Source organism: Pan paniscus, chromosome 2 (genome assembly GCF_029289425.2).
Source record: "Pan paniscus chromosome 2, NHGRI_mPanPan1-v2.0_pri, whole genome shotgun sequence".
Classification (NCBI taxonomy): Eukaryota; Metazoa; Chordata; class Mammalia; order Primates; family Hominidae; genus Pan; species Pan paniscus.
This window is the reverse complement of record NC_085926.1, coordinates 45,058,955-45,083,597: the sequence shown is the minus strand read 5'-3', so window position 1 is coordinate 45,083,597 and position 24,643 is coordinate 45,058,955. Positions and strand designations below refer to the sequence as shown.

Sequence of the window (24,643 nt, the reverse complement as noted above, 5' to 3'; positions counted from 1 at the left end):
GGGAGGTCACTTCTCTGGTCTCAGTGAGGGTGCTGGAGTCACATGAGTCAACATGTAGAAGGGCCTATTAATAGCCAATGATCAGGGCCAGGGCCATGGCTAGGTGAGGCAGATAAGGTGTGCAGAATTTAAGGAGGCACTCATACTTGCCTCCTTAAGTGGCACTGCCCTAACAGTGAGTGCCTCCTTAAGGTTTGCCTCTTCAGTGCTTTGCCTGCCTTACCTAGTCCCCACCCAGCCAGCCAGGACTGTAGGCTTTAGACTCAGAGCCAAACTGCTGCTATAGTTGTCTGCTTAACACCCTTCAATGGTGCCCCATCGCTGCTAGTAGTAGTTGTAATATGCTATCATTGATAATATCAACAATACTAACAGCCAATATTGATTGACTACCTGGCACCATTCTAAGCACTTTGTAGGTATTAACTCATTTAGGCCTTACAGGAATTTCATTATTATCCTGTTTGCAGGTGAGGAAAGTGAGGCACCAAGAAGCTAAGGAATTTGCCCAAGGAAGCACATCTGGGTGAGCGGTAGAGCCAGGAATTGACCCCAGAGAGTTTGATTCTGGAATCTGTACTCTTCACCACCACACCAAGCTGCTAAGGTGTGCTGGTCCCAGTGGGTGAAGCCCAAACTCCATGGCCAACAACCAAGCCCTTTCCCACTTCTCCAGCCTCCTCTACCCACCCAAACAAAACTCTGGCCAAATCAAACTCCCCAGAGTGGCTCCAAGGAAGCCATGATTTTCATATCTTGGCATCTTTGCACCTGCTATTCCTTCCATCTGTCCTTCCTGACAGTCATCTCACAGTTCCTGGTTGGCACACTCATATCCATTCTTTAAGACCCATCTTAAGTCATACCCCTTCTGTGAAGCCCTCCTTGACCACCACCCCCAGATGGTTGATAGCAGACCCTCAATGTCTTCAGAGTACCTTGAAGTTCCCTGGTGTCCTAAAATTACTATTTGGGTCTAATGAACAGACAGGCAAATGTTCATTCAATGTATGTGAATTCAACACTTGCTCCCTGCAGGTAATAAAGGTTGGGAGAAATCATTGCAATGGTGTGTGTGTCCCTTGGGGTGGATATGAGATAGGGTATAAACTTGCCAATCTGCTGGACATCCTGGGGCTCTCATGGTCTGCACATCCACAATTTAATGAAACATATTTTGCAAACCTGGCCCCTAAAAGCATATCATGACTTATCTGATGCTCAGTCTGAAAAGCAGGGATCTGCTCCATGGATGGAGGAAACACCAGCTGCTGGACTTGTTGAGAATGGAATGTTGGTCTGCAATGTGACCTCTTCCTAAGAGAGGACAGGGCTATTTTGGCCATAAGTGGAACCTGACTCACATGCAAGCCGTGACTGAGCAGCCACAAACTTCTTGGTTTCTGAGTCTGCCTCCCTTGGCATCCTGGGCACTCCTCCAGGGCACCATGCATCTTAATATGTATCTCCTGGTGCCTAGGCTGAGCCCAGCCCTGGCTGGGAGCTTCTCAGTCCATCTTCCTTGGACAGAGAAGGTGAATGAGAGCCGAGTCCCACAGGCAACCACACCCAGAATTGAGGCAACTTGTTCCAATTCGTCCACAAATTTTAGACGGGTTGCCAGTTATTTTGCCAGTCTTTTAAACTGTATTTGACAGATCTGGGAGAAAAATGACTTCCTGGTGTTTATCACCTGGAATTCCCTCCCCTACATTAGTTTCCCTTACTAGAATCGAGAATTGCAAAGAAATAGGATGGCAGGGAGAAGAAATAACAGGGATGTGTGATATGGTGATTAATGAGTGGTGAATCATGAATGATGATTAAAACAAATGGAAATTCTTCCCCTAACCCTGCCTGCCCAGGAAGGAGCTGGTGAGGCAGATGCTCACAAAGGTGTCCTAATAAGGAGAGGTCAGGAGGCAGGAGAGCTGAAGAAAAGAGCTGTGTGTGACTCAGGAGCCCAAGCCTGTGCCTTGTAAGCTTTTCCAAATGCCCTAAGCCCAGGAGCCCACGCACTGCTCTAGTGAAAGCTTGGATGCCTTTCAGCCCATAAAGCCTCAAAGTCACACCAAAATCTGGAGCATTTCTAAGTTTCTCTGAACCTGGGTAATGATTTTCTGAAATATTAGACCAATGAAATACCAAATTCCTGGGGAGGCAAAAGAAAGAGATGTGATCCAAGCATTTGTGATCAAATGAGCTGACAAGTTACTCTACTTAAGCAGTGGGGATTTTACCACTGTTTTTATTGCAGCGAAATAAATGCCTCCAGAGTGGCAGAATTGGTGGGGGTCAGGAGAGAGTCCACATTTCAAGTATGTACAAGGTGTTGAATCATTATCTTCTTGCTCCTGTTCACCCCTTCTAGCTAACTTATTTATCAGTTAGGATGAGGGGGATCATTAAAAATGACAGCCATGTGAGTGATGTGTCCTTGGCTGTGACCCTAGAAAAGAGCCTATAATATAAGTCATCTCCTCCTGTTGGAAAGGTAGCTAAATTCAGCTTTGCCTATCATGTGTCTTTAGCTTAGTTGTTTCCTCTGAACTATGAGCTGGACACCAGGTGGGGGATTACTCAAGCCCAAATTCTCTGGTCTGGTACACCAAAGAATAGTTACAAACTACAGCTGGACAGTAGAACGTGCTGGGTTGATCATCTCAGCCAGGGCAAAGAAACATATTAAGACGTTAAACATCTACCAGGAGTGAGACATTTAACCCTCGTAAGGTTTCATCTTCCTTGATTGCAAAATGAGTTTGCATGAAAGACCATAAATAAAAAATAGAAACAACAGAAGTAGCATTAGTAATTCATGAAGGAAGGACTGGTATATTCAACGATTAGAGTTGGAACAATGGGCTCTCCATATGGAAAAAAAAGTAAAAGCAAATCCCTACTTCTCACCATGGACCAAAAAAAAAAAAAATCCCTACGTCTCAGCATAGACCAGTACAGATTCCCAGAGCCCTTGTTACACCTACTAGGGCTTAGAACTTTATCACAGACCATTTGTAGGCCCTTAGTCTAGGCTATTAATTCCCTAAGGGCAGGGACTCTGGCTGTTTTTATCATTAAGTCATTTGCACCAAGTGTGTCCCTAGAATACATTATGAACCCAGAAAATGTTTGTCGAATGAATACATCATTTCCAAAATTCTTTAAAAAATGAATTTCTAGGCCAGGTGCAGTGGCTCACACCTGTAATCCCAGCACTTTGGGAGGCCGAGGTGGGCAAATCACTTGAGGCCAGGAGTTCAAGACCAGCCCAGCCAACATGGTGAAACCCCCTCTTTACTACAAAATACAAAAATTAGCCAGGCGTGGTGGCACACCTGTAGTCCCAGCTACTCGGGAGACTGAGGCACGAGAATCACTTGAGTCCCAAAGGCAGAGGTTGCCAAGATCACGCCATCGCACTCCGGCCTGGGCAACAGAGGGAAACTCTGTCTCAAAAAAAAATTTCTAAAAGAGATTATACATTTTTCTGGCTGGGCACAATGGCTCACGCCTGTAATCCCAGCACTTTGGGAGGCTGAGGTGGGTGGATCACCTGAGGTCAGGAGTTCAAGACCAGCTTGGCCAACATGGTGAAACCCCATCTCTACTAAAAATACAAAAATTAGCTGAGCGTGGTGGCACATGCCTTTAGTCCCAGCTACTCGGGAGGCTGAGGCAGGAGAATAGCTTGAGCCCAGGAGGCAGAGGTTGCAGTGAGCCGAGGTTGCGCCACCGCACTCCAGCCTGGGCAACAGAGTGAGATTCCGTCTCAAAAAAAAAAAAAATACAGATTATACATTTTTCTTTGATTGTCATTATAAAAGAATACCTTGCCATATACCCAGAATTATTTTGGGTACTAACCTGGCCAAACAACAGAGAAGAACTGAGTGGAGAGATTTTGGTGAGATCAGCTTTGGTCTTCTCTGAATCTAAGTTAAAGAGATTTAAAATATTACATATACCTAGGCTCCCCCCAAAATATTATTAAACCATATTTTAACTGTGGTAATGATTATTCTTTTATTAATTTATTACATGCCTACTTTGTGTGAAAACATGATCTTTTGAACACTTTTTCTTTTTATTAAGGTATAGCTTACATAAAATAAACATCATCAATTTTAAGTGTACAGTTTGATGAATTTTGGCATTTGTATACAAGGTGTAATCACTGCTATCGTCAAGATACAAAACAGTCCCCTCACCCTGCACGGTCTGCTTTGCCCCCTGGTACTCCATTCCCTCTCCCCATCTCTAGCCTCAGGCAATGCAGCTCTGCTTAGCGTCTAGCACTGATTTAAAATAATGATCATAGGGGCAGGAATTTTTAAATAAAGGATAAAAAAGCTGACAGAAGGGGAAATGGGAATAAGAAAGAAATTGGTAACATCGCTAGATGGGCTGTAGCCTCAGATTGGGCTCAGCTTCACTTGCTGGTGAATTAGCCCAACTTGGAGAGACTGAGGGCTCCAAGAATTTTTTTTACAAATAACACAGTTAGACGTTTTCATGATTACAGAAAAAGAACACAAGAGTTGTAATATACAGCTCAGATATAAACCTGGCAACTGGGTTTCTGAACATAGATCTGGATTCATTTTTAATCTGACATCTTGAAGAACCCCTCAGCCTCAGAAGATTCTAAATGGCCACACTGCTTGAAGACCAAGCATTTGAGCAAATAAAACTTCTGCCCCTGAGAATGTATTCTCTCTCAAGCTATTAATTAAAAGATGCATAGTCCCTTGTTCTTGCCAGGATTTATTAGCCGAAAGTAAAATATGGGAATGGTAGTATGTCTATGAGAAATTAAATGCGGTGAAGACAAGCACACAGGGACTAATAGTTTTATATGGAGTTGTTTTGGGGCTTAAAACGTTTTGTCTCCTCGTGGGGATCAGGCGCTGCCTTGGTCGTGGGGCTACCACTAAAAAATACGGGCAAGTTCCTGCTGCCTCCTGTAGGAGCTCACAGACATCAAGTGCAGGGTTCAGGAGCACTGAGGTGGTGGGGGGAGGGGAGCACTTTAGGTGGGCTGGTCAGGGAAGGCCACTCTGAAAATGTGACCTTTGTGCTGAGACCGGAATGACAACAAGGAGCCAGCTTTTTCTAGAGAAAGCACTTTCGGTGTCAGGACCAGCATGTGCAAGGGCCCTGAGGTGGGAAAGAGGTTGGTGTGTTCAAGAAAGAAGGCAAGACTGGCCTGAACACAGTGACTAAGGTGGAGAGGGTTACACGCAGAAGCCAGAAAGACAAGAAGTTTTGCCCCAAAAATGGAAATCTAAGCACTCTTGCAGTCATAAAACTGGCCATGGCAGTGCCCTGGTGCCCAGAGAGATATGTCATTTCTGAGCAGTAGTTGGGAATTCTTCCAGTTACAAAGTCGCTTCCTACTTACTCAGGTAATAGTCATAGACTCAGAGCTGGCAGGGAGTGTAGAGTTATTCTAGCCCCACCCCTTCATTTTACAATGAAGGAACAGAGGCCCAAAGAGGGTAAAGTTCATACCTGAAAAACCATTCTATGTGAGGTCAAAAGGCAAACAATAAACTGGGGGAAATATTTACAGTTCATATCACAGGTTGGGAGATCAATTTCCATACTATGTAAGGAGCAGCTGGCCAGTGGGGTTGGAGCAGAGTGTAGAATGGAGAGAGAGGCACAAGAAAAGGGTGACAGAAATCCAAATGTGTGATCACATACAGCTGCTGAGCTGTGGGAATACAGCGTGCTCACTCATGGCAGCTGGCAGAAGTACATCCAGTCTTGTGCAGGCTAGCAGTTATGGTAAAATTATAGCACATGGCTCGTCCAACACTGAAGAGGACTCAGATGTCATTCAGCAGGTGCATGGATAAATAAATCATGGCCTATTCTGTCAATGGAATAGTACTCAGCAATAAAAAGGAGGAAACTACTGACCCATGCAGCAGCGTGGGTGAATCTCACAAGCATGCTGAGCAGAAGCAGCCAGCTACAAAAGAGAAAGTACTATAGGCTTCCATTTGCATGAAGGTCCAGAGCAGGACAAACTCATTGACAGTTTTCTAGGACTTGGAGTGGAGGTTGACTGCAGAGGGGCACTGAGGGAACTTTTGAGGGTGAGGAAAATATTTGTATATCCTGATTGTGGTGGTCACATGAGTGTATACATTTGTCAAAACTCTCAAAATGAGTGAGTCCTTTTTAATGTGTGTAAATTACTGTCAACAAGGTTGATTTTTTAAAAATAAATTTTTACAAGGAGGGAAAAAAGAATAGATGGGAAACAAAAGCTTCTGATTAGATTGCTATTCATTCACTAACTGTTTATCAAGCACCATTTGTGTGCCAGCACGATAACAGATCCCGACCAGCTGTTTGTACCAGAACATGGTGCTACATGAACTGTGAGCCCCTAGGCTCCCTCCACAGGATTTACCTACAGACGATCTTCCCATCATCTGCTGTTCCCAGGCCATCAGCTGCCCGGAGACTCATAATCAGAATCCAAGATAGGGCAGGGGCAGTGTCAGCTAAGGAGAAAGTGGCTCTCCCTTCTTGGTCTAAGAGCACTTAATCAATCACGCAAAGCAAATGGGAAGGAGATTGGGCTTGTTTGTGAACCAGAGCCCTACTCTGACATTTGTACAATTCTGTTTAATAACCAACCCCCACCTCACTTGCTTGATATTGTTTGCTCAGGTGTTTTTTCTAAACCCCAATCTGAGATAATAGCATTGTTTTGCTCTAACTTTCCAAGTTCATTGATACAATATGATTATATCTAATTTCTGCAAATGTTTTTCTAGCCCCCACTACCATACGTACATACATATGTATGTATGTACGTACGTATGTATGTATGTATGTGCTGGGCATATAAAGCACCCAGGGCAAGGGACAGCAGCTCTTTGCAGATAAATGTGTCTCCCTATGATGGATGGTTTCTGTGTGTAGACTTTGTTCTACTGTCATGTTAAAGAAAAGGTGTGGTGGTTACTCTGGTTGTTATTTAATACTGCTCAGATGGGATATCTAACAGCATACTGCTCAAGACATCTAGAATGTGGTATAGTGTTTTCAATTTGTAGAAAAATTAATAATGCAAACAAGAAACACGTCAGTGACCAGCTGGCAGCATCCTGGTTCTTTTTCATTGCTAAGGTCGGAACTGTCATTTTGCACCACCCTTCTTCTCAGAAAAGGAGGGAAGGAACAAAGTTGTCATAGAGGACATCCTCTCTGAACCAGATTGGGGTCAGGGACCACAGCAGTTTGCAGACCTAAATCATCCTGCTTACTTCATTTTCCTTCCTTCCTTCAGAAGCTTTTGAGATTGCTCTGCCACGAGAAAGCAACATTACAGTTCTCATAAAGCTGGGGACCCCAACTCTGCTGGCAAAACCCTGTTACATCGTCATTTCTAAAAGACATATAACCATGTTGTCCATCAAGTCTGGAGAAAGAACAGTCTTTACCTTTAGCTGCCAGAGTCCTGAGAATCACTTTGTCATAGAGATCCAGAAAAATATTGGTAAGTAGACACTTGTGAGCTGTTTGACAATGTCTTTTAAATGTCTCTACACCTCCCTGACTGTCTTTCCCATGCTAAGTCAGTCTCTAATGCTAGAGAGCTAAGATCTATTCTGAAACTCTACAGTTTTTTAATATAGCTCTGATGTGGCCAGAGTTCTAAATGCGTTACACAGCTTAATTTGTTTAATCTTTAAAACAGCCCTATGAGAAGTTCACAGAGAGAGGAACTTGCCTAAGTGGGCACAACTAGTAAGCAGAAGATCAGGAGAAGAACCCAGGTACTCTGGCTTTCAAGTCTTTGCACTTAGCCACTGTGCACATAGGCTCTTCAGGCAGCGCTACAGAAGCCCACAAGCTACAGATCTTCAGTTCTGTGATGCTCATCCTGTGTGCTAAAAATATCTGGCTGATATGGAAGACAAAAGAATCAGAAGGTTGAGGAGAGGCCGGGCGTGGTGGTTCACACCTGTAATCCCAGCACTGAGGAGGCTGAGGTAGGCGGATCCCTGAGGTCAGGAGTTCAAGATCAACCTGGCCAACACGGTGAAACCCCGTCTCTACTAAAAATACAAAAATTAGCTGGGCATCAAGACCAGCCTGGCCAACATGGTGAAACCCTGTCTCTACTAAAAACACAAAAATTAGCCAGGGGTGGTGGCAGGTGCCTGTAATCCCAGCTATTCGGGAGGCTAAGGCAGGAAAATCACTTGAACTCGGGAGGCACAAGTTGCAGTGAACCCAGAACACACCACTGCACTCCAGCCTGGGTGACAGAGCGAGACTACGTCTCGAAAAAAAAAAAAAAAAGAAGTTGAGAGGATAAAGATAGAGCAATGGATCCATAAGACACAGTGGAAGAGACAGCTGCTTTGGAGAATGATGGAGTTGGGTTTGGCTTCAAGCTCCAGGGCTACTACTCATGTGACCTGATCACATGACTTTAAGCAAATTATTCAACTGCGTAATGCCTTAGTTTTCTAGTCTATAAAATAAGGATTATTGTACCAAACAAGAGAGTTGTGAGGATAAAATAAAATAATGGATTGAAAAATGGATGACACATAATACTTAAATAAACTATAGATATTTGGTTTTATTATTCATAATTTGAACTTGGGATAGAAGATTGACATAGGAAATAATAATAATTAGGTAGGGAAACATGCATTTATAATTTCTCAATCATTTTAAGGGGGCCATGTCAAATAGGATGACTAGATGTATTAGCAAGAATAAGAGCACTATTTGTCATCCAATCAAAGCCATACCTTAGGAAGAAGGAATTCAAAAGTAAAAGGAGAAATTGAAGTATTAGAAATCAATTTTTAAAACTACACTTAATGACTAATACCAAGACCTAGTTCTCTGCAGACTAATTAAATAGACAAATCCCTGACTAGTCTCATGGAAAAAAGAAAGAAAATACAAATATACAGCATTAAAGGTATAAAAATGGACTTAACAATATATACAGAGACTATTTCTAAAATTGTAAGAGACTGTGTATAACGTTTTCATCATAAATGTGAAAATCCAAAGGAAGTGGATGATTTTCAAAGAAAATTTAATGGGCTGGATTGACTCATGGAAAGGTAGGAAAACTGAATAAATAAATAACCAAGGAGGGGATTGGAAAAAATGCCCGAGACAGGGGAGAACAGTTTGGGTTAGTTAGAGATGATTTTACAAGTGAGTTCTATAAAACTTCAAGGAGCAGATAATTTCTATGACATTCAAACCATTCTAGAGACAGGTTGGCAAACTTCTTTCAGATAAGGTCCGATAGTAGGTGTCTTAGGCCCGTGAGCCAGGAGGTTTGTATCATGTCACAGCTCCTCAACTCTGCTATTACAGAGTGAAATCTGCTGTAGACGATATACATAAACCACCTGGCAAATCAGTGATGCTTTGCATTATTAGGTTAGAGAGGAAAAAACTACATATGATTATCTCAATAGATGATTTTAAATGTCTTTTTTTTTTTTAATGGAACACAATGGCTCCTCAACTCTTCTATTACAGAGTGAAATCTGCCGTAGATGATACATAAACCACCTGGCTAATCAGTTAATGTGATGCTTTGCATTATTAGGTTAGAGAGAAAAAACTATATGATCATCTCAATAGATGACTTTAGATGCCTTTTTTTTTTTTTTTTTTACAGAACAGTATGAACATAGATTTTAAATGTCTTTCATAAAACACTCTTAGTAAATCAGGAATGGAAGGTTATTTTCTTAATTCAATAAAGAGCATCTATCAAGAACTGATAGCAAATACCATATTTAACTATCAGATATGGCAGCATTACCAATAAAACAGGCAATAACATAAGGAGGCTTATTATGCATGCCCTTGGTCACCATTATTCAGAATCTCTAATTAAATATATAGAGATTATCTTAATAAGTACATAAAGTATACGAAGCAAAATATAAAATTCTGTTGAAAGACAAAAGAGAAGACTTAAATAAATGGAAAGATATGCCATGTTCCTTGATAGGAAAAATAAATATTTTTACAAACAATTAGCCAGGCATGGTGGCACGTGCCTGTAGTCCCAGCTACTCGGGAGGCTGAGGTGGGAGAATCACTCAAACCCAGGAGGCAGAGGTTGCCGTGAGCCGAGATTGTGCCATTGCACTCTAGCCTGGATGACAGAGTGAGAATTTGTCTTAAAAAAATTTAAAGAAAAAAGAAATACTAAGTATTTTTAAAGTGTAAATTCTCCCCTATATTAATTTATCAATTTAAGTCAATTATAATTAAAATTTTAATGAAGCTTTTACAGAGTTAAAGAGAACGTTGATATATTTAAGAACGCAGTGGAATGGTGTGTTGCTACTAAGAGAATGAAGTAAGTTTGTGTATTTGACATAGAAAGATGCCCAAAATAGTTTTGTTCCATTAAAAACAATGCAGCTTATAGTAGGACAATAGTTTATATAGTTTGATGCTACTCTATTAAATACACACATGTGCACATGCACACTTACATACATGCACACAAACATGCACACACAATCATACAGAACCCAAAGTCTGGAGGGATAAACTCCAAAACTCCAAAATTCTAACTTTATACTACTCTATAGGGGATAGCAGAGGGGAACAGGTGACATTTTCTTCTTTCTACTTTTCTGTACTTCCCCGCCCCACCCCACCCCACCCCCACCTTTTTTTTCTTTCTGTCACCCAGGCTGGAGTGCAGTGGTGACCACAGCTCACTGTAGCCTCAAACCTCCTGGGCTCAGGTGATCCTCCCACCTCAGCCTCTGGGGTAGCTGGGCACACACCACCACACCCACTTGTCTTTTTGTTTGTTTTTAAAACGACTGTACATTACTTTTATAATCAGTTAAACCAATAAAGTGACTTCCACTTTGAAAAAGGAAAAATGTAACAAGTGACACATTTCACAAGTCAAGCCTTTGAATGCATTCAGTCTCTCAATCCTAGGATGCCCACATGGCTTACTATGTAGTAAAAACCCATGCTCACAACTTTTGAAAATGATATGAAAATATCAATTTCTAAAATAATAAATCTAGACACTGAATCAGGTCCAGTGGTCCACCTGCCCTTCATTGCCTTTTCTGAACAATCATTCTGAAATCAGCATCAGATAAAATTTGATGTCTCCATTCTCATCTCTTCTTGAATAGTTCCATGAGAACTAATGAAAGTTGGCTGAGCGTGGTGGCTCATGCCTGTAATCCCAGCACTCTGGGAGGCTGAGGCAGATGGATCACCTGAGGTCAGGAGTTCAAGACCAGCCTGGTCAACATAGTGAAACCCCTACTAAAAATACAAAAAAAATTACCCAGGCATGGCAGCACACACCTATAGTCCCAGCTACTTGGGAGGCTGAGGCAGAAGGATCACCTGAACCTGGGAGACAGGTTGCAGTGAGCCAAGATGGTGCCACTGCATTCCAGCTTGGGTGACAGAGCAAGACTGCATCTCCAAAAAGAAAAAAAAAAAAAAAGAGAGTTAATGAAAGTAGAAATCTGCTGGGGAAAATGAGTTTATGAATCACTTCAGAAATAATACTTCTCCATCCTCTGGACAGGAATCATTTTAGTTATTTAAAATGTTTTCACCAGACAGAGTACAGGAGAAGATTCTGAGGCATGCCAATCATTTTGACTACTCTTACCTGTGTGTTCATCCTAAAAAACAAAGCTCTTAGCATCAAATGAAAAATTCCTTTCATAACCTGACTCTCACAGTGTCACATGGCTGCTGACAGAGCTGAGGCTGGGAGATGGGGCTTTTTGACTCCAGATTTTACTATAGAATTAAATCAGAATCCCTGGGATGGTCCAGGCATGTGTAGTTTTTAAATGGCCTGCAGGTGAGTTGTAGGTAGAACCAGAGCTAAGAGTCACTGCCTTACTAGAGTTAAATGTTTCCACAAGAGTACAGAACCTAGCCAGAGCCAACTGATGTTGCCCTGGGCACACGAGGTGTGCGTGGAAAATCACTTGAGGTCAGCTTTTGAAAGAAAGAGGTGGCTTGATATAAACATTGAAGTTTCCATGAGCTCCTAAAATAGGAACTACCTTTACCAACACGCAAAGTCTAATTTTAGTCACATTAGTCACCATGTTATCTAACCCTGTGTTATTGGTTAGACAGCACAGCGCATTGGCAAGAAAGGGTTGACCAAACACAGCCTGAGCTTTTGTCCTGGGATCTGGAATTGCCGTGTACTTGCTGCAAGTGCCAGCCCAAGTCACCTGGATCCACAGCTGCTTTGCAAAAATTAGAGGTCTGGCTTGGATGACCTCAGAGATCCAAGACTGATCTGAAATTCTCCATAATTCTATTTTGAGTGGACAATACTTTCAAATACCCCAATAGAACAGCAGTAAAGATTCACAAATTATTATTATGGAGGCCAGAGTCTATCACACCTTTCAGATGCCCCCTGCTCAAAACAACAAAACCTTAATGTTACATTGCCTACTTTCTGTTTCTTCCCCTCACTTTCCTCTTATTTTCTCTTTGATAATATTTCTTGCTTTGTTTTAAAAGGCTTAGGAAACAAATATATCAAAGGATGTTATTAGCTGTTAGCCTTAAAAAAAGAAATTCAACTGCAGTGGTTATAAAATATCAGCATTAAGGCAGTGCAAGAAGAGAAATGGCGCCGCCAGATTCCAGCTGTCCAGGGGAGTTGCACGTTCAGAGTATATTTGCTATGTTGATGAATGTGTTGATGGGGAAACCAGTTTTAAAGGATGGATCTTGGCACTGTGCTCTACAAATTGTGAAATCGTGACTCTCTTAGTACAGGAGAAGTAGGAGATCCCAAAGCACAGACTCTGCTACAAATGCCTTCCTTCTGGCTTCACCCACTGGACCCCAGGAACTTAATCTGGAAATCACAGTAGTTAAGAGATGTCTCAAGTCTGGTGACCTGGAAGCAGAGCCTGAGACAGGATTTTTTGTTTAAGTCAGTGATCAAGAAAGTGCTCTCAGAAGTGAGGAAAGCAGGATAGAGCAGGGCACGTAGCTGAATGCAGATGCGGTTTTAGCTGAAGAGTAGCCTCAGCCTGACCCCATGGGGAGCTCTGGAGTATGAATGGCATACCCAGGTTACGTCACTTGAAGCAAGGAGGTCAGACTTTTTAATTCCTGCAGAAGGCCATTATTGGCTGTAGACAGCACCTCTCCCTTGGGATGGGCATGAGGGGCTGCGACACCTCTCAGGCTTTTCTGGTTCAAGACAGCTCCCCCGAGCTGAGGCACTTCCCTGAAGGAGGGTACATCTGTGAGCCATGGCCACTAAGACTCACAACAGTTGGGGCCTGGGTGCCCCTGCCTGGTAAAGGCCACCTTGGGGGAGCCCCAAAGAGTCTACTACAGGGGGCTGAGTGGTGGAGGAGGAGTGGTGTGGGGCCTTGGAGCATCTGTGATCAAAATTGCTTCTGTGACTGTTTTTCAGACTGTATGTCGGGCCCATGTCCTTTTGGGGAGGTTCAGCTTCAGCCCTCGACATCGTTGTTGCCTACCCTCAACAGAACTTTCATCTGGGATGTCAAAGCTCATAAGAGCATCGGTTTAGAGCTGCAGTTTTCCATCCCTCGCCTGAGGCAGATCGGTCCGGGTGAGAGCTGCCCAGACGGAGTCACTCACTCCATCAGCGGCCGAATTGATGCCACCGTGGTCAGGATCGGAACCTTCTGCAGCAATGGCACTGTGTCCCGGATCAAGATGCAAGAAGGAGTGAAAATGGCCTTACACCTCCCATGGTTCCACCCCAGAAATGTCTCCGGCTTCAGCATTGCAAACCGCTCATCTATAAAACGTGAGCAAGCCCCTCCCCGCTATCTGATTAGGTTAAAACACACAAGATCATCATTGTTCTAGGTCAGAAATGGTCAAATGTCAGCAAATCTCTAATACTCGATATAAAAACCATAAAGGAAGATCTAGCTCTCCTATAAGTGACATGGGTCACGCATTCCTAGTGTGAACCCCCTCTTCTCTATTAAACAAACGGGGTGATTCTCTTTGTCCTTTTTGCATGTGATACTTGTTTTCAAAAAAATGACAAGGGATTGGTTCTACAGACCCACCTTGATTGCTTCATTTCTAACTTCTTTGTCTTCCATCTCTTTCACATTTTCTGTAAACGTATCAGTGATGTGCAGAGCTCACTCACACTGGCTCATAAAAGCTGTTTTTTGTTTTTATTTTTGTTTTTGTTTGTTTTGAGAAAGAGTCTCAGTCTGTGGCCCAGGCTGGAGTGCAGTGGCACTGTCTTGGCTCACTGCAACCTCTACCTCCAGGTTCAAGCGATTCTTCTGCCTCAGCCTCCCAAGTAGCTGGGACTATAGTCGTGCGCCACCACACCCAGCTAACTTTTGTATTTTTAGTAGGGACGGGGTTTCACCATGTTGGCCAGGCTGGTCTCGAACTCCTGACCTGAGGTAATCCTCCTGCCTTGGCCTCCCAAAGTGCTGGGATTACAGGCATGAGCCACTGCACCTGGCAGAGAGCTGACTGTTAAGTGTTCAGGCATTTTGTGAGCTGATGTGAAACAGATCCGTTAAAAAAAATAGAATTAAATTAACATAATTAAATAAATTATTTTTAAAACAAAGGTAATAAATACTCAAAACTCATCACTTCCTAATTATTTCACTGTTGCCTGTGCTTTCAGGGTTATTTGTGTTGTCGTATCTGTATGGAGGGAATAATATAAAGGTGTGCTACTGCCCAACTCCACATTCAGTCACCTGGTGTTGGTAGCTTGAAATCAACCGTGGTGGGATTATTTACATCCACTATGGAAGTGGGCAGACGCTATAAGTCAGGGTTTTCCCCTCTACCACTGGACCGGTTTTTAATATTTACTCGCACACCACTGATGTGTCTGCATTCCCAATCTCTTCCTTGGGTCCAAATATACAGTATCTAGACCCACTGCTCAGGATCTGAGAACTGCAGTCATTTTTCCTACACCCCCACCCCTCGGCTGCAGACAACCAGGACAGGGTCTAATGGCTCCCTATTCTTTCTGGTTTGGGTTCCACTCCCACTAGGTCTGTGCATCATCGAGTCTGTGTTTGAGGGTGAAGGCTCAGCAACCCTGATGTCTGCCAACTACCCAGAAGGCTTCCCTGAGGATGAGCTCATGACGTGGCAGTTTGTCGTTCCTGCACACCTGCGGGCCAGCGTCTCCTTCCTCAACTTCAACCTCTCCAACTGTGAGAGGAAGGAGGAGCGGGTTGAATACTACATCCCGGGCTCCACCACCAACCCCGAGGTGTTCAAGCTGGAGGACAAGCAGCCTGGGAACATGGCGGGGAACTTCAACCTCTCTCTGCAAGGCTGTGACCAAGATGCCCAAAGTCCAGGGATCCTCCGGCTGCAGTTCCAAGTTTTGGTCCAACATCCACAAAATGAAAGCAGTGAGTGAGCCCCACTTTCCTTTTTCTTCCTCCTCCAGCACCTTCGTTGTTTCCTGGGTAGTCTGCCTGGGTGAGGCTCCCTTCCTGTTTCTCATCTGTGGCTTCCGAAACACTTAGACTCTGGACCCAGCAAGAGTTTCAGGAAGTGGGTTGCTAGGCAGTTAGACAGGCTTGTTGGTGAACACCCGGTATGTAGTTCCATTTCAGCACAATAAAAAGCAATCTTGCATTCAAGATGCTAAATTGTTTTTAACGAAGGCATTGAAAGGTCATTTTTTTAGATCTTATGTCTTGACCCTGCAATGTGAATGAGGATGTCACCCGCACCATCAGCGATGATGATGGGAACTTACAGTTTTATGGCTCAGCACCCCTACTATGGACACATACTCTGCATGTCATCTTGGGTTAGGCACGCCACTTACACAATCTCAGCTAATCTTTATTGCAACCCTGTAGGGGAGGTGGGAATTATCTGTATTTACTAATGAGAAACCAGAAGGTTCAGAGAGGTTATGGAACTGGCCTGACATCACACAGCTTGTTAAGAGCAGAGCAAGCTCAGAACCCTGAGCCTGTGCTCTGGCCCATACTGAAGCCCAGTTAGGGTGATGAGAATTAGGTTGGACATCATTCCACAAAAGTTGCTGAGATGCCATGAACATAGAAAAGCGGAGTTAAGGCCAGGACTAGGGTAAGGCAAAGTGCCCGGGGTGCAATATTTAAGGAGGTACCCACTCTCAGGGTCATGTACCTGCAAGGTCAGCCCCTGAGAGTGAGCACCTCCTTAAACTTTGCTCCCTAGGTGCCTGGCTTGCCTCACCCCAGTCTTGGCCCTGAGGGGTGTCGTGCAGATTTTGAGATAAAAGATACAAAATTAACTCAGACTGGCTCTTCCTGGGCCTCATGCATGATGTGAAGGAGTGAGTTGTGGCAAGTGGTCTCCAACCAGGACATTTCTGATGTGTGTTGCTAAGGATGGACGCTGTTCAGAGGGCTGATTCTCATTCTTGTTTTTACTATTATTTACTTCTAGGAAGTAGGCAGAGCCAGGCAGAAAAATTAAGTGGGAGTGTGGAATGGCATGCTGCTGTTTTTTGTAGGGCTGATAAGCATCTGAAAAGTGGCAGTGTGGGATCCACTAGAGGGATTGCCCAACTGGTGCTGCCCTGGAAACGTCCATATGTATGTATGTATAATGTGTGTATAGATATATATACAAGGGGCCGGGCACGGTGGCTCATGCCTGTAATCCCAGCACTTTGGGAGACCAAGGCAGGCAAATCACTTGAGATCAGGAGTTCGAGACCAGCCTGGCCTACGTGGCAAAACCCCGTCCTACAAAAAAGTCAAAAATTAGCCAGGCATGATGGCGCGCACCTGTAATCCCAACTACTTGGGAGGCTGAGACATGGAAATTGCTTGAACCCAGAAGGCAGAGGTTGCAGTGAACCGAGATTGGGCCACTGCACTCCAGCCTGGGTGACAGAGTGAGACTCCATCTCAAAAAAAAAAAAAAAAATATATATATATATATATATGTATACATGCATATATATGTATACATGCATATATATATGTATACATGCACATATATATATAGTGTGTGTGTGTGTATCCATTGAGACATTTTTATGATTCCACTGTCACAATTGTACAATCAGAATGTTGAAAACAGCCACAAAAGGATTTAGAAATGGAGTGGGCTTGGGGTTTAGAAGACGGGGATTTGTTTATCACCTCAGTCATGGTGGAATGCTGCTTAGAAGCTCTGATTAATTCTGCTAACTGTAACATCAGCTGGGTTGATTTCTAAAACTAATCAAATTGTTAAACGTGCTATAAACAGCATCAAGAAGGACATGGATTTAGTGCTGAGATTAAAGGGCAATAACTGCCGTTGAGAGGTGTTTAGCAGTGTCAAGGCCTCTAACTTTGCACTGTTTCTAGCGGAGTGAGTGGACTTGGCGGCAGAAATATCTTTGGGGATAAATTTAGGTTGGGCTGGACTGCCTGAGAACTCTGATCTCTGGGCAGCTTCATCTTGATCCTCTGAACCTCTATGTGGACCCTAAATTTCAAGGGCTAGCCCAAGGAAGCCAGTCCTGTGCCCCTACATGTTTGTCTGACCCATTCTTTTTTTTTTTCTTTTTTTTTAGGCAGAGTCTTGCTCTGTCACCCAGGCTGGAGTGCAGTGGCGTGATCTCGGCTCTCAGCTCACTGTAACCTCCACCTCCCAGGTTCAAGCGATTCTCCTGCCTCAGCTTCTTGAGTAGCTGGGATTACAGGCGCCTGCCACCACACCCAACTAATTTTTTGTATTTTTAGTAGAGATTGGGTTTCACTATGTTGGCCAGCCTGGTCTTGAACTCCTGGCCTCAAGTGATCCACCCGCCTCGGCCACCTAAAGTGCTGGGATTACAGGTGTGAGCCACCACTCCCAGCCCTCATTCTTTATTCTCTCTCATTTGCTAAGTGTTTGTAGGCAGCTTGTATTGCTGGCAGCATAGCCCCATTAAGGATAATGACCTGGAGTTGGCCTGCATGGATTTGAATCTGGTTCCCCCACTTACTTTGACCATGAGCAAGTCACTTCACCTCTTTGTGACCCAGTTGCTCATCTGTAAAGTGGAAGTGGTAAGACTGTCCTCATCGGGGTGTTGTGAGGACAGTGTGAGGTAGCACAGTGCCTGGCAGGTAGTGAGTGCTCTTTAAATGTTTCCTGCAGGGTTCTAGGTCAAGGCAGGCATGCAGGGTTAGAAAAGACACAACACGGGCCGGGCGCGGTGGCTCATGACTGTAATCCCAGCACTTTCAGAGGCCGAGGTGGGCAGATTATAAGGTCAGGAGTTTGAGACCAGCCTGGCCAATATGGTGAAACCCCATCTCTACTAAAAATACAAAAAATTAGCCGGGCGTGGTGGCAGGCACCTGTAGTCCCAGCTACTCAGGAGGCTGAGGCAGGAGAATCGCTTGAACCCGGGAGGTGGAGGTTGTGGTGAGCCAATATTGTGCCACTGCACTCCAGCCTGGGCAACACAGCAAGACTCCATCTCAAAAAAAAAAGAAAGAAAGGAAAGAAAGACACAACACTTGTCCAAACAAAGAGATTAGACTGTGGCTCCAGAAATGATTGGTAGGATGCAGCAAGTCACTCATGGAAAGAATTCCAATGGCATGTGGTGAGGTTGGAGGCAGGAGAGTGGACCGCAGCTGGTAGGAATACTAAGGGGAGACTCTGGGCAGAGTCTGGCCCTTCTCAGGCTGTGCAGGAGGCCCCATCTGTGCCAATGGTGTGTGCCGCTCATGATCACTGGAAGAGCTCTATGTGCTGCTCCTGCTTTCTTAGCCTTGGAGGTGAGAAAGAAGCTGAGAGAGGGGCCTCAAGGTGACTGAGTTTTGGGTCAGAGCCTCTGCCCTTGCTTCTCCTGTGAGTGCTAGAGGAAAATCTCCTGGGGCTAGTTTCCCCCTCGACCCCTTCACTGCTGCACCTCTCTGAGTCCAACCCAGGCTTTGCCCTAACTTGACCTTCCTTTGTCCCCAGAAGCAGGGGAACAACTACCCAGACCAAAGCCACTACCCCAGGAGTGCACATGTGGGTGGTTTGCATTCTTCACACAACATGGATTTATCTGTCTCCACGTCTGCATCTTACTAAACTCCTCCCAGTCAGGAATCTTGTCTTATTGCTCTTTCTATTCCCACCACAGCTTCCGACACATTCCAGGCCCTCCATAAATCCGTGTTGCACCAATCTCAGGAGTCAGCATCTTTTCCAAAGTGGCTTAAGAGCCAGTTGCACCATAAGAACCCACAGCCCATCTGAAGGGGCAAGGCAGATACAGTGAAGTGCAGCACCCATGAGAGCAGCTGCTTGGTGGGGGGGCAGACAAGGAGAAGGGCATCAGAAATAAGAGCAAAGGCAGAGCCTGGAGACCTTCTCAAGCCAAAGTGCAACCACAGAAAGCCAGAGCCTCAGCAGGGGTGGAGAAAGCTGTGAGAGGCACCAGCCAGCCCAAACCCCTCATTATCTACAGCAGGACCTGAGCACAGTGGGCCCAGGCTACAAAAAAACAGACAGGTGTTACCTTGAACCTAATTGTCCAAAAAACAAAATAAAAATATCTACCATCAGTCCTCTCTACTTTGCTGAGAAACATCAGATAGGTTCAAACTAGACCCAGAGAACTCCTGTAGGGAGTATTTTTCCATGGCTTGACCACAAACATCCTGTGTTTTGAGTCATGTACAATTACCCAGGAACTGAGGAATAACTGATGTGGCCATCCGTGACCACATCTGTAAGCAGTGATGGCTTCAGCTGCCCACAGTGTGCAAACCAGGGGTGTCTGAGAGCTCAGTTCATGTTCACCTCTACCACACAAATCTTGTTTTTAAGTGCTCCACAATGCACCCTCTCCTTTCTTTTTTGATATCACAAGATTACCATGTCATGCCTGATGTTATTACCACTTTCACCAGGCAGCCTGTTTCTCTCTTTGTATAATTTCTAAAGGTTCAAGTGGCCCTGCTGATAATGATTATGTGAGTTAATGGTACAGTATTCTACCCATCTATATTATATTCTACCCATCTATATATCTACCCATCTATAAGGCTTTAGGGAGAGCCTTCTAGCCTACTAGCCTACTGCTTTATGCATCCTCTTCTAGCTTTTGGAAAATCTGTTTGCTTTCCTGAAAATACCAAACAAACTATTATCTTCAAAACCCATGGGCTTCTGGGTGATCATGAGTCACATACGACAAGCAGATGTGCATTTCCAGTGTGTTACACAGGACGCTTTGTTAACCACTCTGGGTGAATGCTGGTTGTGGAAGCAGATACATTGCTCCTTTTTTGGCTTTTACAACCTCCAGAAGCCACCTGGAACCTTAAATAATTATTGGATTTGTTTTTGCTTCTTGTTTTTTGTTTTTGTTGGGTAACTTGTGCTCCATGAGTCTTAAATTTGTCCTGCTGAGCTGATGGGTATTATGGCCTTTGACTTACTCCCATTGAGTCCATTTCCAAAAAAAAATGTCTATCTATAGATACCACAAAAATGATTAGGGGCCTTTATGAAACATCAGTCAGTAACCCAATCCCTTCAAAGGTCCCCAGTGTGGCTTTTACAACAGTGTCAATAACTATTAAATAGTGAAGGGTTTTCTTTTGGTGGCAGGTGGGGGTTAAACATCAGGCTCAAATGTTTTGTTTGTTTGTTTTTTGAGACAGAGTTTTGCTCTTGTTGCCCAGGCTGGAGTGCAATGGCACGATCTTGGCTCACCGCAACCTCCACCTCCTGGATTCAAGCGATTCTCCTGTCTCAGCTTCTCAAGTAGCTGGGATTACAAGCCCACCATGCCCAGCTAATTTTGTATTTTCAGTAGAGACAGGGTTTCTCCATGTTGGTCAGACTGGTCTCAAACAATCGACCTCAGGTGATCTGCCCACCTCAGCCTCCCAAAGTGCCAGGATTACAGGCGTGAGCCACCACACCCAGCCTCAAATGTTTTTTATATGAAGGCATCTGCAATGTTGTGGAAAAACTATGGGATTCTTTCAAGGCAGGAAACTGTGTCCAGATCACAGATCTGCCCCTTTATTAGGGAACATTGAGAGGTTAATTTGCAACCTTCTCAGCTGTAAAATAACAATAGTCATTCCTCCTTCCCCCCATGTTGTGAGGGTGAGATAAGGCAACTTGTCAAAGCACACAGACCTCACTGAGTAAAGATCTGTCTTGTCTTTCCATAGATTTATGAATGTTAATAGGTAATTTTACATTTAAAACACCCATCTGTGAGAGATAAGGGCTGCACATTTCCACCCTGTTTTGCCTGCTGAAGCCACATATGAAAACATTCTGTAGGCAGCAGGGAAATTAACTGTGTCTACCCCTCAGGTTCCTCAGGTTATTTTGAGATCCAACCAAAAGAAGTGTGGAAAGAAATGTGTAAAATGACTAATGAATGAGGTGCAAAGGCAAAATAGAAAGTGGAATGAAGTGTGATATTACAGAGAGCCTCCTCATAACGGGCGGTCTGTCTTGCCCCCAGAATCAATAAACTGGGCTTCTGTTTTAGCTGGGACATGAGGTGTCTCACCACAGTCCACCTGATTATTATACAATAATTTTCAAAAGAAATATAAACTGTAAAACCACAATAGTGTTTCACACCCACTAGAATAGCTAAAACAAGAAAGGCTGAGAACATCAAATGATGGTGAGAATGGACGGCAACAGAACTCTTATGGAGTGCTCCTGGGAGTGTCAAATGGTGTGACCACCTGGGAGAATTGTCTAGCAGATTCTTATGAAGTTAAACTTACACCTACTCTCATAGTCCATTTAGTGTTGCCATAACAGAATACCTGAGACTAGGTAATTTATAAAGAAAAGAGATTTATTTGGCTCACGATTCTGGTGACTGGAAAGTCCAAGAAGCACCAGCATCTGCTCAGCTTCTGGTGAGAGCCTCTTGCTGTGCCATAATATAGCAGAGGAGTGGCAAGGGAAACGGGCATGTGTGAAAAAGATGAAAACATGAGAGGCAGCCTAGCTTTATAACAGCCCACTCTTGTGAAAACTGATCCACTCCCATGGAACTAACCCAGTCTTGTGAGAAAGAGATTAATCTGTTTTAACAACCTAATCACCTCTTAAAGGCACCACCTCCCAACATTGCCCCACTGGGGACCGACCACACCTCAATATGAATTTGGGTGGGGACAAGCTATATTCAAAGCATAGTGCCTACCTATGAGACCTAGGTATTTACTCAAGAGAAAGGAAACTATGTGTCTACTCAAACACTTGTACAAGGATATTCATAGCAGTCTTATCCATAAAAGTCAAAAACTGAAAACAATCTAAATCACCAACAGAGGAATGGATAAACAAATGTGATATGCTCGCTCATGGAGTACTACTCAGGAATAATAAGGGAAAGAACTACTGATACTCACAGCAACATGGATGAGCCCTAAAAATATCATTCTGCAGAGAGAAAAAAAGCCAGAGACAAAAGAGTATGTACCGTACAACTCCATTTCTATGAAGTTCCAGGGCAGCCAGAATCTGCAGTGATAGAAATCAGAAAATCGTTGCCTTTTAGGGGATGGGAAGTTGGGGGAAACTGACTGGAAAAGAGCACAAAGGAAACTCTGGGATGATAAGAATGTTCTAGATCTTTCTTTGGGTGATTGATACAATGGATATAACAAAATTGTACAGACTCATCACACTGAACACTTAAGATCTGTGTATTTTATTATTATTTGTCAAAAAAAAAAAATCAAGACCAAGTATGGTGGCTCACGCCTGTAATCCCAACGCTTTGGGAGGCCGAGGCAGGCATATTTGGTTGAGCCCAAAGGAGTTTGAGACCAGCCTGGGCAACATGGCAAAACCCTGTCTCTACAAAAAATAGCTGGGTGTGGTGGCATGTGCTACTAGGGAGTGGTCCCAGCTACTAGGGAGGCTGAGGTGGGAGAATCGCTTGAGGCCAGGAGGCGGAGGCTGCAGTGAGCCATAAACTCCGGCCTGGGTGACAGAGTTGACAGAGTGAAACTGTCTCAAAACAATAATAATTTTTCTTTTTTTTTTTTTTTTTTTTAGTAGAGACAGGGTTTCACCATACTGGCCAGGTTGGTCTCGAACTCCTAACCTCAAGTGATCTGCCCAGCTCAGCCTCCCAAAGTGCTGGGATTACAGGCATGAGCCACCATGCCCAGCAAATAATTTTCTTTTTAACCAAGGGAAGATATATATCGAAAGGTTAAGACCGTATGTTTGGATGTTGGGTCCTACCCACTAGCTAGCTATGTAAGTTTGGGCAAATTACTTAACCTTTCTAAGCTTTAAATTTGTATTTTATAAAATGAATATATGCCAGGCAAGGTGGCTCATGCCTGTTATCCCAGCACTTTGGGAGGCCGAGGCAGTGGATCACCTGATGTCAGGAGTTCAAAGCCAACCTGGCCAACATGGTGAAACCCCGTCTCTACAAAAGTACAAAACTTAGCCAGGCATGATGGCAAGTGCCTATAATCCCAGCTACTCAGGAGGCTGAGGCAGGGGAATCACTTGAACCTGGGAGGCAGAGGTTGCAGTGAGCTGAGATCACACCATTGCACTCCAGCCTGGGTAATAGAGCAAGACCCCATCTCAAAAAAAAATGAAGATAATAAAAACAGTATTACCTAATGCAAATTTAAATTGCAATCTTCTCTAAGGAAAAGCCTATTTATTGTGTGTACCAACACTGGAGCATAGTGTTGAAAGTAGAAACAGGCCCTCTGTACATATTTGATGAACAGTGAATGGTTGTTGAACTAAACCAAGCATCACCACATTTTTTTTTTTTTTTTTTTTTTGAGCTGGAGTTTCGCTCTTGTTGCCCAGGCTGGAGTGCAATGGTGCGATCTCGGCTCACTGCAACCTCTGCCTTCCAGGTTCAAGTGATTCTCCTGCCTCAGCCTCCCGAGTAGCTAGGATTACAGGCATGCGCCACCATGCCCAGCTAATTTTGTATTTTTAGTAGAGATGGGGTTTCACCATGTTGGCCAGGCTGGTCTCGAACTCCTCACCACAGGTGATCTGCCCACCTCGGCCTCCCAAAGTGCTGGGATTACAGACATGAACCACTGCACCCAGCACATGACCACATTTAATACACTTCTACAGCACATTAAGGAACAGCTTCACCATCATCTTGAAGCTGGATGGCAGTTGGCAGAGTTTTTCCATGAGTGTGCCATCTATAAGTGAGCTGCATGAAGCCAGTCCCAGGGCCCACACAATTTCTTGTCTCCTCAGTGCAACCACCAGGCTAGAGGAGAGGCAGTTGGGTCCGAGGAAGCAGTGAACATCATAGAAATAGCACAGGCTTTGTAATCAGGAAGATGTTGACTTCATTGCCAGTCTTACCACTTCCTAGCCTTAGTTTGTCTGCAAAATGGTAGTGATAATGCCTCCTATGCTAGATTGCATTTTTGTTCTAAAATATTCACCACCCCTGCTGAGGGAGGATTAGACTTGGTACTGCATTGACCACAGCCTTGGCCATGTGGGTTTGCTTTGGCCAATGAGATGTGAACAGAAGTGAGCCTGCCACTTCTGAGAGAAGCCTCAGCACTCATCATGTGGTTCACGTTTTCAAACTCTGTCACAAGACTGCTGTGTCACA

The 24,643-nt window shown here is 44.0% G+C and overlaps 1 protein-coding gene across 2 annotated transcripts in view; it reads left to right on the top strand.

Annotated features, from left to right (window-relative positions):
• Window positions 1-24,643, top strand: part of CDCP1 (CUB domain containing protein 1) — a 65,690-nt gene that overhangs the window by 22,470 nt on the left and 18,577 nt on the right. For both annotated transcript variants that reach the window (XM_063602769.1, XM_034956269.4), the window contains exons 2-4: window positions 7,313-7,522; window positions 13,478-13,840; window positions 15,081-15,449. In XM_063602769.1, coding sequence (XP_063458839.1) covers window positions 7,313-7,522; window positions 13,478-13,840; window positions 15,081-15,449 — 942 coding nt within the window. The remainder of the gene's footprint in view (window positions 1-7,312; window positions 7,523-13,477; window positions 13,841-15,080; window positions 15,450-24,643) is intronic.